This window comes from Anomalospiza imberbis, chromosome 15 (genome assembly GCF_031753505.1).
Source record: "Anomalospiza imberbis isolate Cuckoo-Finch-1a 21T00152 chromosome 15, ASM3175350v1, whole genome shotgun sequence".
Classification (NCBI taxonomy): Eukaryota; Metazoa; Chordata; class Aves; order Passeriformes; family Viduidae; genus Anomalospiza; species Anomalospiza imberbis.
This window is the reverse complement of record NC_089695.1, coordinates 15376943-15398030: the sequence shown is the minus strand read 5'-3', so window position 1 is coordinate 15398030 and position 21088 is coordinate 15376943. Positions and strand designations below refer to the sequence as shown.

The window sequence follows — 21088 nt, the reverse complement described above, 5'->3', positions numbered from 1 at the left end:
CCTCAGAGTGTGGGGTCTCCCCCAGCCCCTCCTCATTCTTCTCCTTCTTGGAGTGGACTGCAGCAGAGGTATGGCGCTGTCTCTTCCGCTTTCGCTGTTTCTCCAAGAGCTTTTCAGAAGCTGGGATGCAACAGAAAAAACATTCAAGGGAAAGGCAGAAATAATTCCCTTGCTGCAGGTGACACCAGCAAGTTCTGCAGCCTGAGAGCTTCAGGCTGGGTCCTATATTCTTTGAGGGCCTAAGGGCTAGGGTTATACCAGCCTCCAGGCACTGAGCACTCTGCCCTGCAGCCATCACAGAACCACCCATTCACCAATTCATACTGGTTTAGGCAACTTTTGCTGGGCTACTGAATCCAGAGCACCAAGCACTTGCACACACACACAGTGCCACAAGCACTGATCCAAATATCACAACAGTCTGCCCTGCTCTCCCTGCCTTCACTTACCTTCTCCCAGCTCCTGGAAGTGGGCCGGTGAGTAGAGCTCAGAGCTGTCACTCTCTGAAGGGCCAGCACCCTACAAACACACAGGAGAGAGAGTCAAGTCACCAGATGAAAACAGAGGGACACACTCCTCAGCCATGAAACCTTTTGGAATGACTGCAAGACCTAACTTACCATCCAGGTCATGCATTCATCAGTCATTAGAGATTTTACAAGAAAATATTTGGTTTGTGTGTGTGAGAAATCACACATGTAAAAGTCTGTCTCTGGGAAGGGAGGAATATGGAGTCTGATGTGTATTGTGCTCATCAGCACCATTCACGGCTTCCTGTGCTTTCCCAAAAAGGCTGCTAATACTCTGCAAAGTGCTGGGAAAAGACATTTTCTTCTGAGTTTACACTTTTACAGACCTTAAGACTGAAATACACTACCCTCTACGTTACTGCAATGGAGATAACTGTACCAAGACTGTGCCTTTCAGAGAAAGAAAAAGGAAAGAAGTGTTATTAATCAACTTTAGGAATAGTGGCAACAAGTTCTGTGCAGGCACATGATCTGAAATAAATACAAGTTGCATTTCTCCAAACCATGTCACTGAATATACAGTTATTCATGGGAGAAGAGCAGCATTTTCTTTAAAAATCTGAACCAAACAAGGTATCCTATGTGTCATTCGCCTCAAGCCTCCATCCTGCTTCAAGCTCTGCACTTACGTGCATTCACCAGCTCGCTGGGGAAGGTAACAAAGGAAACACTGCTCAGAGGAAATCAAATGCAAAAGGACAAAGCCTTAGGTTCAAGTTCAAGCTACATTGTAACATGACAGAAAGCCTCTGTACAGAACATTTCTGCTCATACCTTTCCAGCCAGCATCCAGATGACTCCTTTTCCATATAAATGAATTTAAAAAATGAGATTTTAAGCCAGAACTGTCCCATCCCCATTATGAGTGGGGAGGGGTGTGGGACAGTAGATTATTTCATCATAACACAGCAACCACCACCTTTGGGAAGGGTGGACCTTTGCTGCTGGGCCACAGCCAACAAAAAAACCACATCCCATTGCATTGTGCCTTGTTTAGCAGGATCTGCTGTCTGGGCCTGTTTTCTATCTGGTTTTCAAAAGAGCTGGAAGGGAAGTACCTTCTTTTGGGGAGTCCATTCCTCCTTCTTTGGCATAAAGGCAGTGTCCAAGTCATTGGATTCCAAGAGCTTTTTAGTGGGCTTCCTTTGACGCTTGCTTTCGAAGTTTCCTGCAATGAAACTCTTCACATCAGATGAACAGGGGTTTTCTTGTCTTCAATCAGATTAAGACCATTAAGTAACTATCAGCCGACAGTTCAAAATAATCTGCTTCACCCTGTCTTTGGGATCATAAGCTCCTAGGGCAGAGATGCCAATTACCTGCTTCTGTACAACTTCAATAAAAACAGACCTCAGTCTGCCATGACCTTCAGGCTCACCTCAATATGTAATATAAAAATCCACCCATAGAAGAGAGGCTGTGAACTCACTGCCAGCAGGTAACACATGCTGGCAGCACAATTCACATCATAATTTCCCAAACACTTTGATCTGCATAATCCAGTCCTACCACTGACACAGCCCTGCCTACACTCCCACACCCCTCACACCAGCATTCATGCTGCTGTAGTAAACAGGCTGAAGATCACAATCCTGGTTAAAACTACTTAAGAGAAGATACCCTAACAAAACTAGGTGTAACTTGCACTATTTCCTACTCAGGCTTTATCCTGGCCCTCAGGAGGTAGCAAGTTGGTAGACTTGGGCTCCTTCACTAATTTTGGCAACAGTATACACTTAGAACCAGGAAATGCTGATGCTGAGTGCAGACACTTCACAGACACAGCCTGTTACCCATCCCACCCCTTTCATCCGCTGGCTTTGACAGTCTCAGCTGTGCCCTTTGACACCTCTGTAGGCACAGCTCATCCATCACACTCCTAACCCTCAAGACAAGCTTCTGCCCACTCTGTGTGCTGCAGCAAAAGGTGAGGGGAAATGACTGAAAAGAGCTACACAACCTCTGCAGACTGGATGTTTGCTCCCACTGCTGCAGCCTGTTCTGTTCTCCTGCATCTCCAATCTTGGGTTCACATCCTTAGTTTTTCCTCCTTTAATCCTCTCCAATTTACCACTTCCTTGTGACACACACAAGTCTCCAGAGGCAATCCCTCTTCCCTCACACATGACAGGCTAACTGACCTCCCACTGACCATAAATCTGCCTGCTTGGGTTATTTTTTTTTGACTACAAGCCCTTTAGGAACAGTGTTCCCTCTGAGCTAGCACAGCCAGAACACCAGGGCTTTAACTCTGGACATGTCTTTAGATGCTATCAGAGAATAAACTTACTAAAAGAAGACTCTGAGATTGACACTGCTGGAAAGGGAAAAGGCCCCTCAGACCACACTCCTCCTACACCGTGCCTTACTGAAGGCCAAGACCCTGGCTTGCTGCTCACACAAGTCCCCAAAAAAATTCTACAGATGCTTAGAACCAATTAAGCAGGAAGTTCCTCCAGAGGGAATTGTGTGCTACAGCTCCCTGAGCTCCCTAGGAGAGCAAAAGATCACTCAATGAGCAATGAAACAGACTTTCTGCATCACCCTCAGCACAGTAATGTCCATCCAAAGGGGTTTACAGCAGCAAGAGACCATCAAGCTAAAGGAATGTCACTGTTTGGAAGCACAGACAGCAAGGACTCAGAGGAGGAGTTGTGGCCTCCTTCATATGGACAAAAGAGGCATTCTCTGCAAGGATCTAAGAGGACCACCACAGTCTACAGAAAGCCAACAGCACCAGGTCACTGGACACCCTTGCACCTGCCCTCTCTCCCTTCTCAACACAGTAACAGTCAGTGAGTGAAGGAAGGCAAGAACAAACAGTGGCCACAGCCACTGATCTTTTCATGCTGCCCCAAAAATAATTTTTCACTGAACTTGAGTTACATTCACTTACAAAAGCAGCATCCCACAACCTGCCACTTACCTGATTTCAGGAATCCCTCTTCCGCATCTGGAGAAGCAGAAACTTCAGAAACATCTGAGGAAGACAGAACCACCACCTCTGGAAAATCTGAAGATCCTCCTTGAGCTTGACTAGGGGGATCAGTGGAGTGGGATCCTAGTTCTGAGAAGGAACACTCTGCTTCAAGGACGGGAGGGGACTCTTTGGTTGAAGATGGAGTTGAAACCAAAGAACTTGGCCCCCGCTGGGTATCTCTGTCAGGACTGCATTGGGCAGGAACGCCTCCTTCAAAATCAGACCTCGCCACAGAATTCACCTGGCATGGTGAAATATCTTGGTGAAAACATTCATTCTGCATGGCACTGCACACAGCAAGAACATTCAGCCACAAAGAACAAACACACACAGACCAGAGCCCTGAAGAAATAACCACAAAGAGTACATTGGCTTTCACCCACCTTTTGTAATTGCTCCTGGCCCTTCTTTGATTTTTTCTTGGGTGCAAACAAGTGATCATACTCTTCTGCATATTCCAGAAGCCGTTTACTTGGCTTTCTAAGGCGCTTCCTCTCTGAATGTGCTAAGAAAAAGGAAAGCAGCTTCAAGACTGTGTTTCTGAGATGATCACAAGACATCTGTGGATAATAGCTGTTCCTGCCTTCTCTTCCAGAGGTTCCATGTGGGAAGAGCTGATAATTCTCTCTTTGAGACAGCCCAAAGAATTTTTTGAGTTTCCTATTTTCCAAAGTCCCAACTTAGCAGGGGGGATTTTTAAGGACTTTAAGCAGTTCAGGTAAGAAATCGAAACACATCAGACTGAGAGGCTCATGAAATGTCACCCCACGTGTCCCTACAAGCTACATCTAATTTGCCTGCAGTACTTCTACCAGAACCAAAGGTCATTAGCAACTCATTACTCTTTTGCTGTTTACCCAAACTCTTTTGGTTTTAGTGCAGGGGCACAGGAAAACACCATTTTCCCATAACACAGTTCAGTCACTAGTTTCACTAGGAACACGTAAGCTTAATTCCTTCCCTTCCCTTCCCCTCCTCCCTGGCATTTTTTTATATACTACAAATTCCCCATCTGCTACTGTGAGCCCATTTATTGCTTTGTTTGCTCCACAATGAGATCAGGGAGCCAGTGACTGCGGCACTTCTTGTCTCGGCACAGTGTGTTAGCATTGCAAGGTAAAAGGTGTTTCCTCACCACAACCCCAACCACCCGTGCTACACCACCTCGACACGCCAACGCAAGGCAAGCTCCAAAAAACAGAACCCTGACGCTGTAACATCTCTTCTCAGCAAGCTGCAAAAGCAAGGTGATGCACAATTGTCTTTTTCTCACTTCCCAGAATACCTCTGAATATCTCTGACTTTTCTCCTTTTTAGCATTCAAAATCATTAAATAATATTGCCCAAAGCATTCCCCTAGTCAGGAAAACACCTGTGGTCTCCTGGAAGTTTTGGAACAAACAATAAATATTCTCTTTGCTTCATTTCATTTGTAGGAGGTGGCTTTTTCTTCTTTAGAATGGAAGCATTTCAATGCAACACTTCAGAACAGGGATGTTGGACAAGATTGCTGCATTTTATTGTGGCTTTGTGGTTAAACAAGCATGAAAATGTCAAACTTGGCCAAAAGAGAAGAAAGAAACAACTTTCTCCAACACAGCTATTTTCAGCCTCTCTTAACACTCTGAACAGGTGTCTGAGTGAAACACACATTTCAGCACATAAGCAGTTATGGGATGAGTATCCTCACCAGGCAACTATTTAGAGCCCCAAAATCGTGCAGCAGAGTACACAGCACTGTGCCAGAAGGGCTGGCTTAACTGCTTTTTGTTCCCAAAAGGAATCCCATACAAGAATCCCAAATGCAGACTGACAGTGGCAAATCACAGACCCGATGAAACTACTATTTATAAAAATTGTTTACATCAGCCAATTCCACCAATCTTCATGTCTGCCTTATTTGCTCTAAACCACTGTACAAGGTTTGTGGCACAATTATGCCCAATGCTGCCATTTAACTATGATGAAGACTTTATGCAGTTTGAGCTTAGTGGAAATGGCACAGTTGTGACTACAATCTGTTCTGATCTTTTACACTGAAGCTGCCTGCTGTGGGCAAGGATTGGTCACATCTCTAAGCCCTGCAGGCAGTCCAGTTTCCAGCATCAGTTTCTCCACTTTCTGGGCCTTGCCCAACATAAAGGAACGGTCTCAACACAGCATTAGCGGTTTACTCGGTCCCACCAGCGCTGGGAATGTTACAGCAGCCCTGACAGTGGCACCAGTGCCTCCCCACAGCACATCTGTACCAAGGGGGGGTGGGTGTGCACAGAGCTCACGTGCTATTTAGGGCAGGGAATTAGTTTATGCTGCAGTTGCTGATGTGGCACTTTTGCCAGCAAACCCAGGCCCTGACTGCGACTGCAGCATCCCTGTGTGCAGCACCAAGACCCTGTACACTCCTCTCCACTGTCACACCCCGCTGCCTTCCTCTGCCACTACCCCCCAACTTTACTGCCTCTCAGCACCTCCTCTTCCCTAGCTCTGCAGAGCTTTATCTTCACACAGCATCACTGCAGGGATGCTTCAACTGCCAAACCACCACGAAGCCCTAAGAACCTGCCTGGATCTTAGTGTGAAGGAAGAACCCACAGCACAGCCCAGAATGTGCATCCTCTCCCCTGCTCTAAAGAGAATTCAGTCCTCAAAAACACACAGACCCAGCCAGAGTCAGTGAATGATTAAGCTGGTCATGACTTAAAACCAGAACTTTTACCCCAGGTGTTACACCCTATAGGCTTGTTTTCTGTGCATGCTGCAACTTGCCTTGGGCAGGTCCCACAACCACCAAGCCAGCAGCTGTCTTTGCCACAACTGAAACAGAAGTGCAGGCCACCTCCAGCAACCACAAAAAGCAAAATACACACATCAAAATGTGCACTGAAAGAACACCTAAGTGACAGAATGCACACAGGCTCAAAATTATGATGAGTTGTGTTATTTTATGATATCACAATTAGATTAGAGCAATTTAGTGTGGTGAAACCTATGCAAAATCCCAATTTTATTGGTTTTATTAAGGTGTGTGTTTCCCCAGATTCCCTACAGAAGCCAGAGGATGGTACATATTGAATATGGTACTGCTGGCCCTATTCCTTCCACACATCCTTTTATTTTTCCCTTTGGCTTTACCCAAATGTCCCCACCTCTGTGGGAGAGGCAGGGCTCTCTTGCCTTTTGGTCCTCAGAACCCTCCTCCTTCCTAGGTCATTTCCCTCCAATGCTGCTGCCTTATTCTGTCTGCCCTATTCCAGACCCACCTCCAGCCCAGCCTCTCTGGCAGCTTCTCTCTCTTCTGTTCTTTCTTTCACCCATCAGGCAGCCACACCAGAACTGTAAATTAGGAAATCTGTGGGGCTCCACAAGTCACTATGAGCAGCTAATAAAATTCCACACTAAAACCCAAAAAACTCCCAACACATCGTCTTGAGGAAATCCTACAGAACAAACCAAAGACAAACTATGTCAAACAGCACTATGAAAGATAGAAAACAGAGCAGCAATTGAGGCTCAGTTTCCTGGAACTTTCTAGCACTGACCTATCCCACTAACACCAAGTTTGTGGCTCTAAGGAACACATTATGAAGGTGCAAGTTAAAAAAAAAATCCCAGGCTCAGAAGGATTCTTATTTTACCTTTCACTGCAAAAGAACTGAAGATTTTTAATGTGTGCAAAATTTCGTGACCAATAACCTGAGTTAACTCATAATAACTCTGCCTCCTTTGTTCTCCTTGCTTACAGAGAACTCAGACCAAGGTCCCACACTTTCTTCTGCTCAGAAGTAGACATCTTCACATTGTCAGACAGCCCCAAGTTCTGTAACTTATCCTTTAAATGAAAAAGTGTAAAATGTATACAAATACTCTGGCGCAAGTCCAGCTCCCTTACCTTGTGCAGAGAATTCAGACTGGGGAGCAAAGTTGCCAAGCTCTGTTTCTGAGTCCATCACACTGGTGTTTGGCTTACCACATACATTCAAACGTTTATCAACTAAGTCTAAACGATTCTCAAAGTCCTGAACTGCCAAGTCTCCCTCAAGCACCTTTGAATGAGTGGAATGCCTACGTCCCAAGCACTCATTTCCCTTCAGTGAAAAGCCACGAGAATTCAGGCCAAAGGCACTCTCCAAGTTTCCTTGTTCCCTAGATCTACTGATGTGCTTATTAGATCTAGCACTGCTTTGGTTAAAACGCTGCCATCGCTTTTTGGGTGCTACGTGATTGATATCATTAGACTCATCACCAAGAGAGCTCTCACTATTTGCCTCTGAATCCAAGTCTGGACTCTCCCCATTTTCAGCAGAATTGCAGCTCTCATTATTTCTACCAGCTTCAGGTCTCCTTCCAATACGACCTAAATTGTCATCAGATAAACAGGCAGAGTCTTCATCAGTTGAATGCTCTGTTAAATCAATACACTCTTTCCTCTCAGTATCTTCTGCCTCATTCCCTAGAGGACTGGTAACCGAACTGTGCACACGGAATGCATGTTCTCCTGAATCTCTGGGTAACCGACTTAGCAACTTACTTGGCCCTCCTGGTTTTAAGTCCTTTCTGTTTGAAACTGTTTTATCTCCAAGCTTTGATGACTGCTTAGATTTTGAACAGTTGCGTTTGGACATGCAATTTGTGCCGTTTGTCCCAGAAACAGCAGCACTCGCAGGCTCCCTTTTACCAGTACCAATCCCTGTCAACTTGGTTGGAGGACCACGTGAAAATGAGGAGTTGCTTATAGCAGAGTTTGGAGTTACTGTTTCCTGGACACAATCTCCATTTTTTTCTATTTTATATGGGGGACCTACAATAGACAAAGACTTGAGACCACTTGCAGAATTGCTTCCAGAACCATCACCTGTGCTGGTATTTCGAAATGGGACTATATTTTGACCAGTCATCAGTTGCTGCTCTTTTGTCTTACTGTCATGCATATCCTTCAACATCATTAACAAGGTGCTGAATTTGTAATCTGGTTCAATAGGCAAACGACCATGACCAGAAGTAGAAGCGAAAAGCAAAGGTACTGTGGCCTTTGGAGTGCCAGAGTCACTGGCATCGTCATTCATGGACCGATAGGACAGTTCCTTCAACTCCGACAGAACGTGCTTCACCACGGCTGTTTCGATTTCAGCAGAATCCCTGGGTTTCTCATGCATGTTGTTTAACAGTTTCTGACCATCAACTTTTCCACTTCTCTGAAGAGAATCTCTTGAAAGGCCAGAGAAACCTTTGGTATCTGAAGAAGAGCGATTCACACCACCCTCCTCTTCCGCAAGAGAAGGCTCCAACCCAGCAACCTTTTCTTTATGTTTACATTTTATACTCCTGATTCGGGGTAATTTCACACTCTTCGGTTTCAAGATTGCTTGATTTGTAACAGCAGGCCAGGAGCTGTCCTTGGAAACACTTTGGGGGGTAGTGTGCTTGTTTGCTAGGGAAAGACTGTAATTTCTCACATCTGAAGAGCACTCAAGAGGTGTCAATGACATCTCAGCATCAGACAAACCTACTTCAAGCTCCCCATCCGCAAATTCAGCATCAAGTCTGTTGGTTACTGAACCTCCCAGAGCTTTTCGATCCCTGTGCAACTTCTTCCTGGCCCTTCTGCTGCTCTTCTGAGAAAGATACATGGAAAGTTTAATGTTTCCACTTGATGTCATAGCAAAGTCCTTCTCCACTTTATCTGAAGAATCACTAACTTCAAGAGCACTAGAGGCTCTCTCTGAACTTTGGTCCATGGTATCTACATCACTATTCCCACCATCAGAGAGGGAAGAAGATGAATCTGATTCAGTTTGTTTTTTCTCAACACCAGCATCAGATGCAGAATAGTGTATTTGTAACTTGGAACTGCACAAAATGCCCAGGGAGCTCTTCTCTCTCTCAAAAGATGGGCTGGAAAACAAATCTCCTTGGAGGGTGTTTTTCAGAGCATCACTTTTACGATTCTCATAGTCTGGTTTTAGTGGTGTCTTTTCAAAACGTCTTTCTCCGAAGGAGGAAAGCAAATGGTTTTCCCTGGCGCTACTGGATGCTGTCAGGCTGTTGGCAATCCGGCGAAGCTCATGAGATGCGTGTTTCTCTGGTAGGTCCCCAACAATCACATTTCTAACTACGCTCTCTGGTGTTTTGTCTTTGATTTCCTCCCTTGATGCTTCCCCTCTTGCACCACTCTTTTTTACTCTAGTCCTTTTTCTGCTTTCAGAGGTTGCTTTCACATGTGGCTTGATGTGCAATTTTCCTTTTTCACTGGCCGCATGTCTGGAGTCAAAAGCCAAGGATTTAAAGCAGCCGTTCAGCTGTGTGTCCCTTTCTGCTCCAGGGCCGTTGGTGTAGTATTCCAATTGCACGTCCTTCTCGTCCTTCTCGCTGTCCGGCTCGCTGGAGTTCTGGCTGCACTTCTGATACTCTGGCCCCCTGAGAAGAATATCTTCTGCCTGTCCAACACTGACTTCCCATTTAGCCCTAAATCTCTGAGGAACCTTAAAAGTTGGAGACAAAAAAAAAAAAAAAAAAAAAAGGACAAACTTTGAGTAGGTATCCAAAGAGATAAAAGAACACAATGACATTCCTGCATTTTGCATCTTTAAGACAATCACATGGATTCCCTGGGACTTCGTCTGGCAGACTCAGGAAGTACTGCTCCTGGGTAAGCACCCTGCATTCCAGCTGAACCTGTGCATTCCCAAAACAGTAAAAAGGTCCCTGGCAAGTAAAGGTCTCCAAAGAATCAGATGTCTTGGCATGCCAACACATCCTGAACACAACAGTCTGTAAAGGACAATGCATATGGCATGGATCTGTGGCACAGAAATGCAAAGCTACAGCCAACAAGCCTCTCAAAGCAAATGCAGCATTGTTTTCCTCAAAATATCTGAGCAGACCTGTTTGCTGTCCTCATTGTTGATTCTTCCTGCATCCCCTGAATTCAGAGCACGATCTGCCCTCTCCATCAACTCACCTCGGGACTAACATGAGATCCACACACATCTAAGATGTGCTCTATCAAGTTCATAATGTTCATTCCTGAGAAGTCTCCCAGTTTAACTCTGTATCTGTAGAAAAACCAGAAAGCTCTCTGCACACTTAACAGGAACCTCTGCTAATACTCAAAATTAACATGAAACTTGTTTCTTATCGGTGTAGTTTTTGGCTGCACAACAGCAAACCAAAAGCTTCACAACTGCTCCTAAAATCAAAACCAAATCCAAGGCAGGAGGAACAACTCACATTGCTGACACTTTTCTTCAAAAGAAAAACCCGAAACAACAAAGTCTCATCTCAGCAGACTCAAGAAGTTTCACGAAGCCTGACAGCAATCCAGCCAAATACTCTCAGCTTTGCATCAATTCTGGCTTCCAGGGGTGCAAACCCAGACATTTATGTGAGTAACAAACATTTGATTCCCTCTACTGCAGACATGCTGGCACTCCATTTACATACAGAATGAGATTTCAGCCATGCAGCACTTGTAGGACCAGAGAAGTTACTTGGGAGCATGTCACTAGCTGTTGGAAGGGCTGAGAGCAAAAGGAGAGAAGTCCTTAAAGAAGATACTGAACATGCCCTTGGAAAAGAAAAACCAAATAAAGGCACTGCCCCCAGGGACTCACATCTGCAAGAGCACATTCAATCTGATGGTTCTGCACTAACATAGGTTATAAAGCTTTAGAGTAAGAGAAAAAGAAAAACCAGATACCATTGCCTAGTATAACTATTTGCTCTCTTACAGTAACACAGTAGCCTCTGTAATTCTGCACTTCAGCAATTCTAACGAGTTAATTTCTGCAGTCACCTTCCTAAAGACATAGACCAGACCCCTGTGTCACATTACATTAACTGGCTACAACTGCTCAGGGCTGTTATGTTTGGAAACGGAGATGGTGCGATGAGCCACAAAACTCATTCCCACAGGCTCACTGACAAAGCATTTTCCAAGTCAAATTGTAAGTCCTAACAGGTTTCTATAAAGAGAATTACTGAAGCAGTGCTAAAAACCCCACTGCTTTATCTCAGCCAGCGATCTAGTGAAGCATGCAACTCCACCTCTGATTCAGATCAGCCAAAGGAGGCTGCCAGAGAGCAGAGAAGTTTTTTAGCAGTGCTGCAATCCACATCAGGAGAGGGCTGTGCCGCTGAACAGATCCCAGATTCCTCTGCCTTCCAGAGCTGTCCAGGGCAATAGAAGCAACAGTCACACCCCAGCACAGAAGAGAGCCTGGAAACTCCTGGCAGTTTATAAACTGTGCTGCTGTAAGGACACAAAGAATCCCTTCCCTGGCTGACTTGCTGCAGTCAGTCTCACAGAAGCTGTCAAAGTACAAATCCAGGCATAAAGGAATATTTTGTACTGTGCAGATTCAAAGAAATAAACACATATTACACAAAACACCTCTTTCACCTTATGTTTGCATCCTTTTTCCTTTTGCTTTCCTCTTTTCCGGAGAACAGGCAGCTCTTCAAACTGATGTCTCCCTTCAAAGAGGACAACAGCTTTCCCAGCAACCCAGGTTTTCTCTGAAGGTTCTCCTATGGCATCCACATAGTACTCTCGGTATGGTCTCCCACAGGAAACTATTTCAAGAAATTTAACAGAATTACCCCTTGTATGTAACAGAATAAAGACACAAAAAGAGATACAGAAAACAGTAACAATTTGAGAGGTAACTTTCAATTACATTTTGCTTAACAACATTCCCACATAGATGCCAGTTCTGGGGATTTCTACTCTCAACTGAAGGAGACCCCTTTGTTTGCTGTTGTCTATATTCTACATTGCTACTCTATTTTTAAATTGTTTGGGCTTTTTTTTCCTTACAAACAATTGATTGACACGCCTATGATTGTCATTTTCCTACAGCAAAGATTGCTTGCAAAAAAAAAAAAAAGGCAAAAATAATCTAATTTTTTTTTTTCCTTGAGAGACACAACACACCAGGCAGAACATTTCTTTTCTGCTACTCCCTGATTAATGATTAAACAGTCCAGAACACTTGACCGTTGGGAAAACACAACAGTGCTGGCAACACCCAGAACTGACATCCTTCTGGATAGGATTTACTCACACAGGTTGAGCCTCCCCCATCACAATACACCCCATCTTGTTCGATGTTTTAATACCAAACAAAGTCTTATTTACAACATAAAACATGAACAGCAGCATTTAAGCAAACACATGCACACACACAGAAAAGATTAGGTGCAACATGACACAACATTAGTTGCAATGAGTCTCTCCATACTTCAGGCACAAGAGGTGCAGAGAACGAGAAGAAATTCAATCATAGGGGCACATTCAAAGATTCTTTAAAGGTACTTTCTATGCAAGAAAGTTGAACACACATGGTACAAATAAGAACGGAATCAGTACTGGGTGGAAAAGGACATGTCACAAGCATTTGAACAGAGCAAACAACACTTGAAAACAAGGGATACAAACTTCTCCCTGCAATTTGCTGCAATGTATTAACCTTCTCCTGGAAACACCTTCACCCTCTGAACAGGCAGATTACACTTCCAGCCCACTTGGTTTGTGCTGCCTCTTCCAGGGTGCCAGCACAGTGGGGCAGCCTGGCCTTAAGTGATGTTGAAATTGAGATTCTAACCAAGACCACTGAAAGGATGACAGTGACCAGAACAACATCAAACCAAGTGCAAAGATCACAGGCTTCATCCACCCCATTCACAGTTCTGGGACTCAAGCCACTGAGCCTATACCTTCCAGCTCCAAAAATCTTCCAAGCCAAGAGCTTGCTGAGAAAAGGTAAACTGCCTTCAACTAAACACCATTCCTCAAATCCCAAGAGAAGAGCTTTCAGCACAAGTGACAAGGTTGAAGCGACCTGCCTTGTTTAGAAGGGCTTGTTCCCTTGGCAACAGGAGAGCCAAGGCAGTAGGACTGTGCTTCCTACAGTGCACACAGAGCCCAGCTCTTCCTGCCCAAAAGTGCCAGAATTCAGATCCACCTGCTTTGCTACCTTGGCATTGGGAAGGGAGGACAAGCAGATTACATGCAGCCACAGCTGGAAAATACAAATTTCCCCTGAGCTCCTTTGGTTTGAACACAGAAAAAACAAGGATGAGAGAGTCCATCATGTGGCTGGAGATGAGGCCTTCCTGGAACTTGCTGACAGAGCTTTTCCTCCCTGCAGAATTCCTTTATTATCAATCCTCATGCACAGGCTGAGAGGGAAATATTGGACAAGCTATATACATTAAATCCTGCCCAAAACTTCATGAGGAGGGATGTGAGGGGAACAATATATATCAGCATATCTTTTGGAAACATCTCTGACAGGATTCTGAGAGCTGGAAACAGACTATTTAAAATAGCACATTCAGTATTCTCTAGAATCAGGATAAATGCCTCCCCAAAGGATGAAGGGGGAGGTGAAGAAAGAAGACTTCAGCAACCAGGCTTCGGGATGATGTGAGCACCACGTAGGAAAAGCTACTTCAAGTCTAGAGAAACAGCTCTAGAGTGAGCTGATGGCCACTCAAATAGAACTCCACTCATGCCCAGCACTTGTGCTTAGTCTGGCAAGGGCGACAAAGCCTGGAGACAAACACAGTAGTGAGTGGCAACCTCCCCAGTCCAGAGCTGTTAGTGGCAGAGGACACCAGATCAAGGGGTTTCCAGTTGCCCACGGAACAAAAAGAATCAGAAGGGGAAACCAGGAACAAATAAGCCTGTTGGTGGCAGTCTCCCCGTGGCATCTGGTATGACACTAAAAGCAAACAATTCCTCATTTCCCTTCTGTTCTCTCCATCACTCACCTATCTCTGTCTTGGTCTCTTGAGACTCTCTTTCCCTTCCTGGCTCTCTCCTGTGGTCAAGCACACACAGCTCTGTTATATTTGCCCATCTCTCCTCCTCACACTATACCCTGAACATTCACATATGTGGCTCCATCTCTTGGTTCTTCCAGGACTTTCCTGTCAACAGCCCCTTACTTCTTTGTGCCAAACAAGACCCAAAAATTTCACTTCCATGCACATGCTCCCATCACACCCTCAGGCACTTAGCAGCTACACTGCACTACACCACACTCCACTCCTCAGCCTCTCCAGCCTCCTAGTCTCCAAGAACAACTCTCTGTGTCCTCACACACTCCAATCTTCCCAGCTCTGCTTCCTCACCTGTTACACTTCTCTGATCAATCTCCTTTTTCTCTGCATCACTATTTTGAGAGGCTGTGCTTTCCTCTGCACTGCCCTGAGCTTAGCCCAGCTATTTTGTCTTTCCTACAGTCTGGGAAGAAAAGCCTAAATGTCCAACAGCTATCTGTGCCAATTCATCACCCTCACCCCCCTCTTCCTGCCACCTCCCTCATTTAGCTCTACTTTATGGATCCAGGTCTTGTTTTCCACAGCAGAGTCTATTTCTTCACACCTTTCAAAGGCCAGAAATGCTTTTAAAATTAATTAAAAACTGCAGCATCCTGCCACACACAACACCTCCACTTTGTGGTCTGAGTAGATACAGTACCTTTCATTTTTGAGTGACAGTCCAGCACTGGGTCATGACAAATTGTGCATGGCCACCATGGGCGTCTGTTGAACTTGGCCCAAACAAGATCCCCAACTTCATACTTCACTGGAGGTTTCTTCTTGGCTCGGATCTTTGGGGAAAAACCAGAACACAAGAAATCACTAAAGCTCCAGATGTTTTTGAAGAGATTTGCCTCCCCCCCCCCCGTGTGCAGATTAGGCGGGATAGCAGAGACATTTACATTAAAAAGAAAGTCCTGATTTTACTTAGTGGCTCCTACACCTTCAAAGAACACAATGGTTCTCCCCATTCTTCTGAAAGAACAAAACAATAAGAGGATTTGAGAAGGTCTTTGTTATTTTTTTAGTAAGTAACAGGACCTCTGGTAAATGACTGCACTCAAACTTCACACATTTGAACAGGTAAATATTTGGAGTCACTACTAGACCCCCATTATTTCACCAACACCAGTTTGTTCATTTCAAAGGTTGCAACATGTGGAAAAAGTAGCAGTAAGAGACAGTGAAATTTTCCTGACTGAAATACAGTAAGAACAGCAAGTGTTTATCAATCGGAAAAAAAAAAAAGGTTGGTATCAACAAGTTAGTAACTTTCCTGCTTCTCATATGTGCTCAGAAAAAAGCTTCACCAGAAAATATTTGAAACCAAAGGCAGGTACAATCACAAAAAAATCTACTATACTGATGTTTAGCTAGTATGAGCAGATCTGGTGTTGCTTTGCTCCATAACTATGTAGCAGAAAGGGAGTATAGCAACAGTCACCCCCCTCTAGGACACAAACAGACACAACACTGACCTTGCCTGTCTCCAAAAGCTGCTCACAAGTATCAACTCTGCAGATACAGTCACCCAAATCCACTCAGCTTCTCAGAGCTGTGCAGCAGCCACAAGAACACCAAAATCTCTCAATACACAAACCCTAAAGCTGTTTAATGCCATTTCTGTGTCACTGCCCAAGAGCTGAGAGCAGATCCTGCGCTGTTTGCGAAGCACGAAGCCTCTCTGGCTGCATGCGCTTTACCAGCAGGACCTCTGCCAAGGAGAGGATCTAGGAGCTTTGGTGTTGGGAATAATTGAGCCAAGACGAGATACAATAGATTTTCACAGGATACAAGAGTCCCCGCACCCAGCTGTGAGGTATCCTGCCTGTTCAGCAGCACCCACCAACATGTCCCAGGTGGGTTCAGCATTTTAAGAGCTCCAAGAAGCACTCTAGGTATTTTTCCTGCCAGTAAGTACAAGCAATATGCTCCTCATTAGAGTTGTTACAGCACAAACACACATCCTTCTGCTTCACTTCTCCATCCTGCTAACCACCCTGCTCCAGGCACGTCTCTTGCCATACCCAGTTCAACATCCCAGCAACTAAAACACAACAGACCTCTCTAATAAAAGGTATATTCCGTTTCTCATTGAGTTTTATGAGTCTTCTTCATGTGGTAAAGAAAACACAAAAGAATAAACCCTGTCACATGAAAAAAAGGCACGTAATGATGTTACAGACTACATTATTGAAATTCTTCTCACTCACTCATCAAAAGCCACACAATAACTTCTTGCTGAGCAGGAGTTCAGGTACAGGAACATGAAGAGCGCGGGGCAGGGGGCTGCAGCCCCTCTCTCTGCCACTGTCTCCAGCTGTAACTGTGAGCACAGGAACCGGAGCTGCTGCCTTGCCTGCTGCTTTTAAAATGCAGATGCACTTTCAGATGCAAACCCCTTCTTTATTTAGTCTGTTTCCCCGGCTTGAGTTCTTGTAAATGTGACTTTGGCCTCAAATTTTTTTGACACAGATTTCCAGCCTGGGCTTTGAGTGGCACATGTATATCCCAGCTGATTATCTCCGATGCTGTGCATACCCACACAATAGATGTGCATCTTACTGACAACTATAACCTGAGCACGGTCACCGGACAGAGCAGTAAAACCTCGCTGGAGGTTTGCCAGAGCCATTCACATTGATCCACCTGAACGACATCCACAAGCTCTGCCCTTAGGCAAGTCTGCATTTAAATCAACTCTTTGTCAACCTCCAACACCCCAGCCGAGTGAAACGGTGCCTTTCAAGAAACTATTCAGACAATGCCTAAACCTCTTTCCAAGAAGTCAGCAGCTATTCTCATTCCAGCCCAGTTTCCTCTCCCATTTCCCCAGCATTAGCAGTCAGGTGTTGGACTCACCATCACCCACCAAAGTCCCCACCAGTGGGTCACAGGCAGATCAGGAAGCATCATGTCCTGAGGGAACCCTTGTGACAGGATGCACTGCAGCAGGTCTTGCATATTTTTTCTCTCTGGTCTCCCTAAATCCCACCAACCTGCCAGAGATGCCTTAACATTTTTTCTTTACACGGAAAAAAAAAAAAAAATCTGCTGGGGACTTTCAAAACGAGTAACACTGAACAGCCAACAGCAGAGGAGCAAAAGCAGCAGTTATTGTCCTTTCCAGGTACAGTTAAGTCTCTTTCTCTAAACGCTGCAGCATGATAGAAAAATAATTATTTCTTATGTCAGAATACAACAAATTTCACTCCTATTAAAATTAGCATTTACTATGCCAAGATTAAACTGTTGATAAATCCTGATGGCAAAAAATTTAGCCCTGCAGTAACAGCTACTTTCCTGTGAGCTAGGGAAAGCCAAAGTTTTTTAAAAAATAAACTTCAGATATAGTCCCATTCATCTGATCACAGCACTATTCACCTTCAGAGCATGGAAATATTCACGTATTTAAATAACAAGAAAATTTGTGAGCCAGATTGGGCATGATCCATGTTGTAACCCAGTGAAGACACACTGAAGAAATTAAACCAGGTAAGAGCCTTGGTTAATGAGGAAGGAAAGGACAGGACCTTCTCCATTGATAAGGAACAACACAGTTTTGTATTGTCTGATGTTCTCCTCAAGGGAGTCATTATTATCTACACTGTTATCAAATGTTTGACATTAATTTGCTGTTCAGATGGGAAAAGCTACAGCCTAAACCTCTGATGGTATGCTGCATTTCAGATCCCTCTGTGCTATTTTTGGACAAAACAAGACTGTACCTTGCAGATGTTTTTCATCAAACCCTCTCCACCAAAGACCCCAAACGATCACTGTGGAAGGGGTCACAAGCCAAGATTCAGCAGCAGGATGACACAAAAACCACCTGCAAAGTCACCTCTTGAATTTGTACTAGGCCAACCAAACACACCAGTCTGCAACTCACTAAGTGAAATACCAAACGTTGGCACTCAGCTTCGTGAGAAGGACGCTTTCTATTTGAAAGCCAAGTACTTTTACCCTCCTGAAATTCTCACCATACCACAAATAATGAAACATTTCAAGCAAAGAAAGCTTAAATTTCCAAGTGTTTTTATTTTGGTAAACATACTGTCAGTCCTCAACTGTCCTCACTAATCTTCCTCCCTCGAAAATAACCACATCATTAAAAAGTGGAAAAAGTAAACCCTTATCCAGTAACCACTCTTGGCTCTGTCACTAGAAGCTGTTATTCAATCCATTCATCTTGCTGGACGAAGTGGCACAAAGCAGAAGCCCACAAACACAGACAATGCTGACAGCCACAGGGTGCACCTTTCCTGCAGCACTGGACATCTCTGAATAAAAATCAGAGCAGCATCAGCCTCTCCAGTGCAGCTGGAGACGCAGCTGCAGACACCCCACGTGCCCCAACAGCGTGACCAGGGATGTGACCACCTTGGCAGAGCCACAGCAAGACTGAACTGCACACAAAGGGGCAGAGATATGTCTGCTGTTACAGGCAATTTCAAATTAGCAATTTCATATAGCCAAAAATACATCTGTCCGGAGATCAAGCACTGATCTGCAGCCATGGTAGCCCTGCACACTTCCAATTCAGACCTGCTTTGGAAAGCCATCGTGGAAATACTTGGCCAAAAAAGCCCTATTACAGTTTATTCCTGGCTTAATTATAAACAATGTTACTCAATGAAGCCAGGGACAGAACATGTTTTGCAGAAAGGCTGGGGCAGCAAAAGAGACTGTGTGTAAGGACGATGAAGAAAAGCAAGAAAGAAGCCACTGATCCCCCAAAAATAATGGAGGAAGATTCTGCCAAGCCTGTTTCAGGCACGAACTGAACAGAATCAAAGCCAAGGATGAAAATAAAAGGAGGTGGCCACAACCAAAGGGTAATTAACCAATACAGTGAACACAATGACACTAATAACCTTTTCCTCTGAGTGTAGAGCAGATACCTGCCCAGGGCCCTGCAGCAGCAGCATGGGATAGGGATATCTCCTGAGCAGATCTCACCACGCCGGGAGCTGCAGGTGAGTCACACCCACACACAGGAGAGCGGCCCAAACACCACTGCCACGGGCAAAACCAGCAACAACCCTGCCCCATAAACTTCCAGTGCTCTCTTCAAACCTTCTCATTCCCAGGCCAGCAACTCTCGTGCTTCTCCCTGCATTCCATCTATGGCCAGGATAAAGTTGTTCCCAATACCTGCTTCTCATTAGTTAAAACTGGAAGCTTGCTAAGGATCAGTCCACAGCCTGCCCCCACCACCACCTTTTATTCCTTTAAGTTTAGTGATCATTAATTTTTCCTAAAAGGATGAGATGATCAGAAGTCCATCTAATTCCTACGAGCCACTAATGCCAGATATGGCTGAACTGGCTGAAGAGCAACAGCTTTTTTACCAGAAATAAACCCTACAAAAATGAACTTGAGGGAAAGATGACATTTGAAGGGCACCTGGATAGCCTGGGCCTGACAGTCTGCTGGAGAGGGACTTCTTACAAGGACACAGAGTGACAGGACAAGGGGGAAAGGCCATAATCTGTGACTAGGTTTAGATTAAATGTGAGGAAGAAATTCTTCCCTGGGAAGGCAGTGAGACCCTGGTACACGTAGCCCAGAGATGCTGTGGCTGCCCCTGGATCCCTGGGGCAGGCTGGATGGAGCTCTGAGCAATCTCATCTAACAGAAGGTGTCCCAGGGCATTGGAACTACATTGTCTTTAAGGCCCCTTCGAACCCAAACCATTCTGTGATTCTATAAAGAAGTTATCCACCAACACAACCAACCCCACAGATGGTGTCACAGGTGCCCTGTGCCTAGGACAGGCCACTCCCAGCTCCTGCCATTTCGGTGGAACAGGTTATTCACCTTCTGCCCTCACACAGGAGAGGTAGCAACTGGGGCAAGTTTTCCCTATTAAAATACTCCCAGAACAAGCCTGGAAGGGCATTGCTAAAGCCACCCCAAGAGCCTGCAGGAGACGGAACTTCCCTCCAGCTACAGCACAATCTCACTGAGGTAGCAGAGTTTAAGGCAAACCAGAGCAGTTTTAACCTCAGCACTGAGCTGTCCATAGAGCTCCTGTCCCAGGGGATCCAGATTCTTTAACTCTGGTCATAGAAATGAAGCAGTCATTCCCATACAGTGACTGCTGCTGACAGTTAAAATTCAACTCCTACCTCTGTACTGCTCTTAATGAAGGGAGAATGGAAAGAAGTCTGAGTGATCCACGGTTCATGACTTCACTCAGCCCCAACACTTCTGCACTGAGAAATGAACAGACACAGAGAGAAGACAGGAATTGGGAAATAACCTTTGCTTGGGAATGCTGCATGGAAAGGTAAAGAGGAGGAGACTAAGAACAACAACAAAGCAAATCAGTAACTGCTTGTGATCAAAGCCAGAAATAAAAATTCTCATTAGCAAAGATTCATGTTTTAAAGAACATTTTCTGAAATCAAAACCAAATTGATTGGGAAAAAAAAAACCAAACAAAAAACCCAAGAGAATTGAGAGAGAATTATATTGTATATACTTGATAGCTTAAGAAATATTTGAAAAGAAGCAAGCAGGGTTCACCAAAGTTTCCTCCATATAAAGTGCCATTACCAAGCACAGGAGCTTTAAGCCTTTACAGAGAGAAGCTGCAATGCTGACCCTGCACTCCCTGTGACAAAATTTACAGGAATCAATCCCTGCACAGGGAAAGGGGCAGGCCCAACTGGAGTCCATATGGACAAAACCCCCACCCAAACCACAGCACGTAATGGCATATCTGAAGAAACCAAAGTAATAA

The 21088-nt window shown here is 44.8% G+C and overlaps 1 protein-coding gene across 4 annotated transcripts in view; it reads right to left on the bottom strand.

The window, feature by feature from the left end:
* The window catches only part of NSD1 (nuclear receptor binding SET domain protein 1), a 62171-nt gene that overhangs the window by 29564 nt on the left and 11519 nt on the right, over nt 1-21088 (bottom strand). For 3 of the 4 annotated variants that reach the window (XM_068206103.1, XM_068206105.1, XM_068206106.1), the window contains exons 3-10: nt 14996-15128; nt 11909-12081; nt 7400-9989; nt 3894-4015; nt 3457-3751; nt 1589-1698; nt 450-519; nt 2-120 (exon numbers count right to left, since the gene is read on the bottom strand). In XM_068206103.1, coding sequence (XP_068062204.1) covers nt 2-120; nt 450-519; nt 1589-1698; nt 3457-3751; nt 3894-4015; nt 7400-9989; nt 11909-12081; nt 14996-15128 — 3612 coding nt within the window. The remainder of the gene's footprint in view (nt 1; nt 121-449; nt 520-1588; nt 1699-3456; nt 3752-3893; nt 4016-7399; nt 9990-11908; nt 12082-14995; nt 15129-21088) is intronic. The other variant, XM_068206104.1, reaches the window with a different exon arrangement.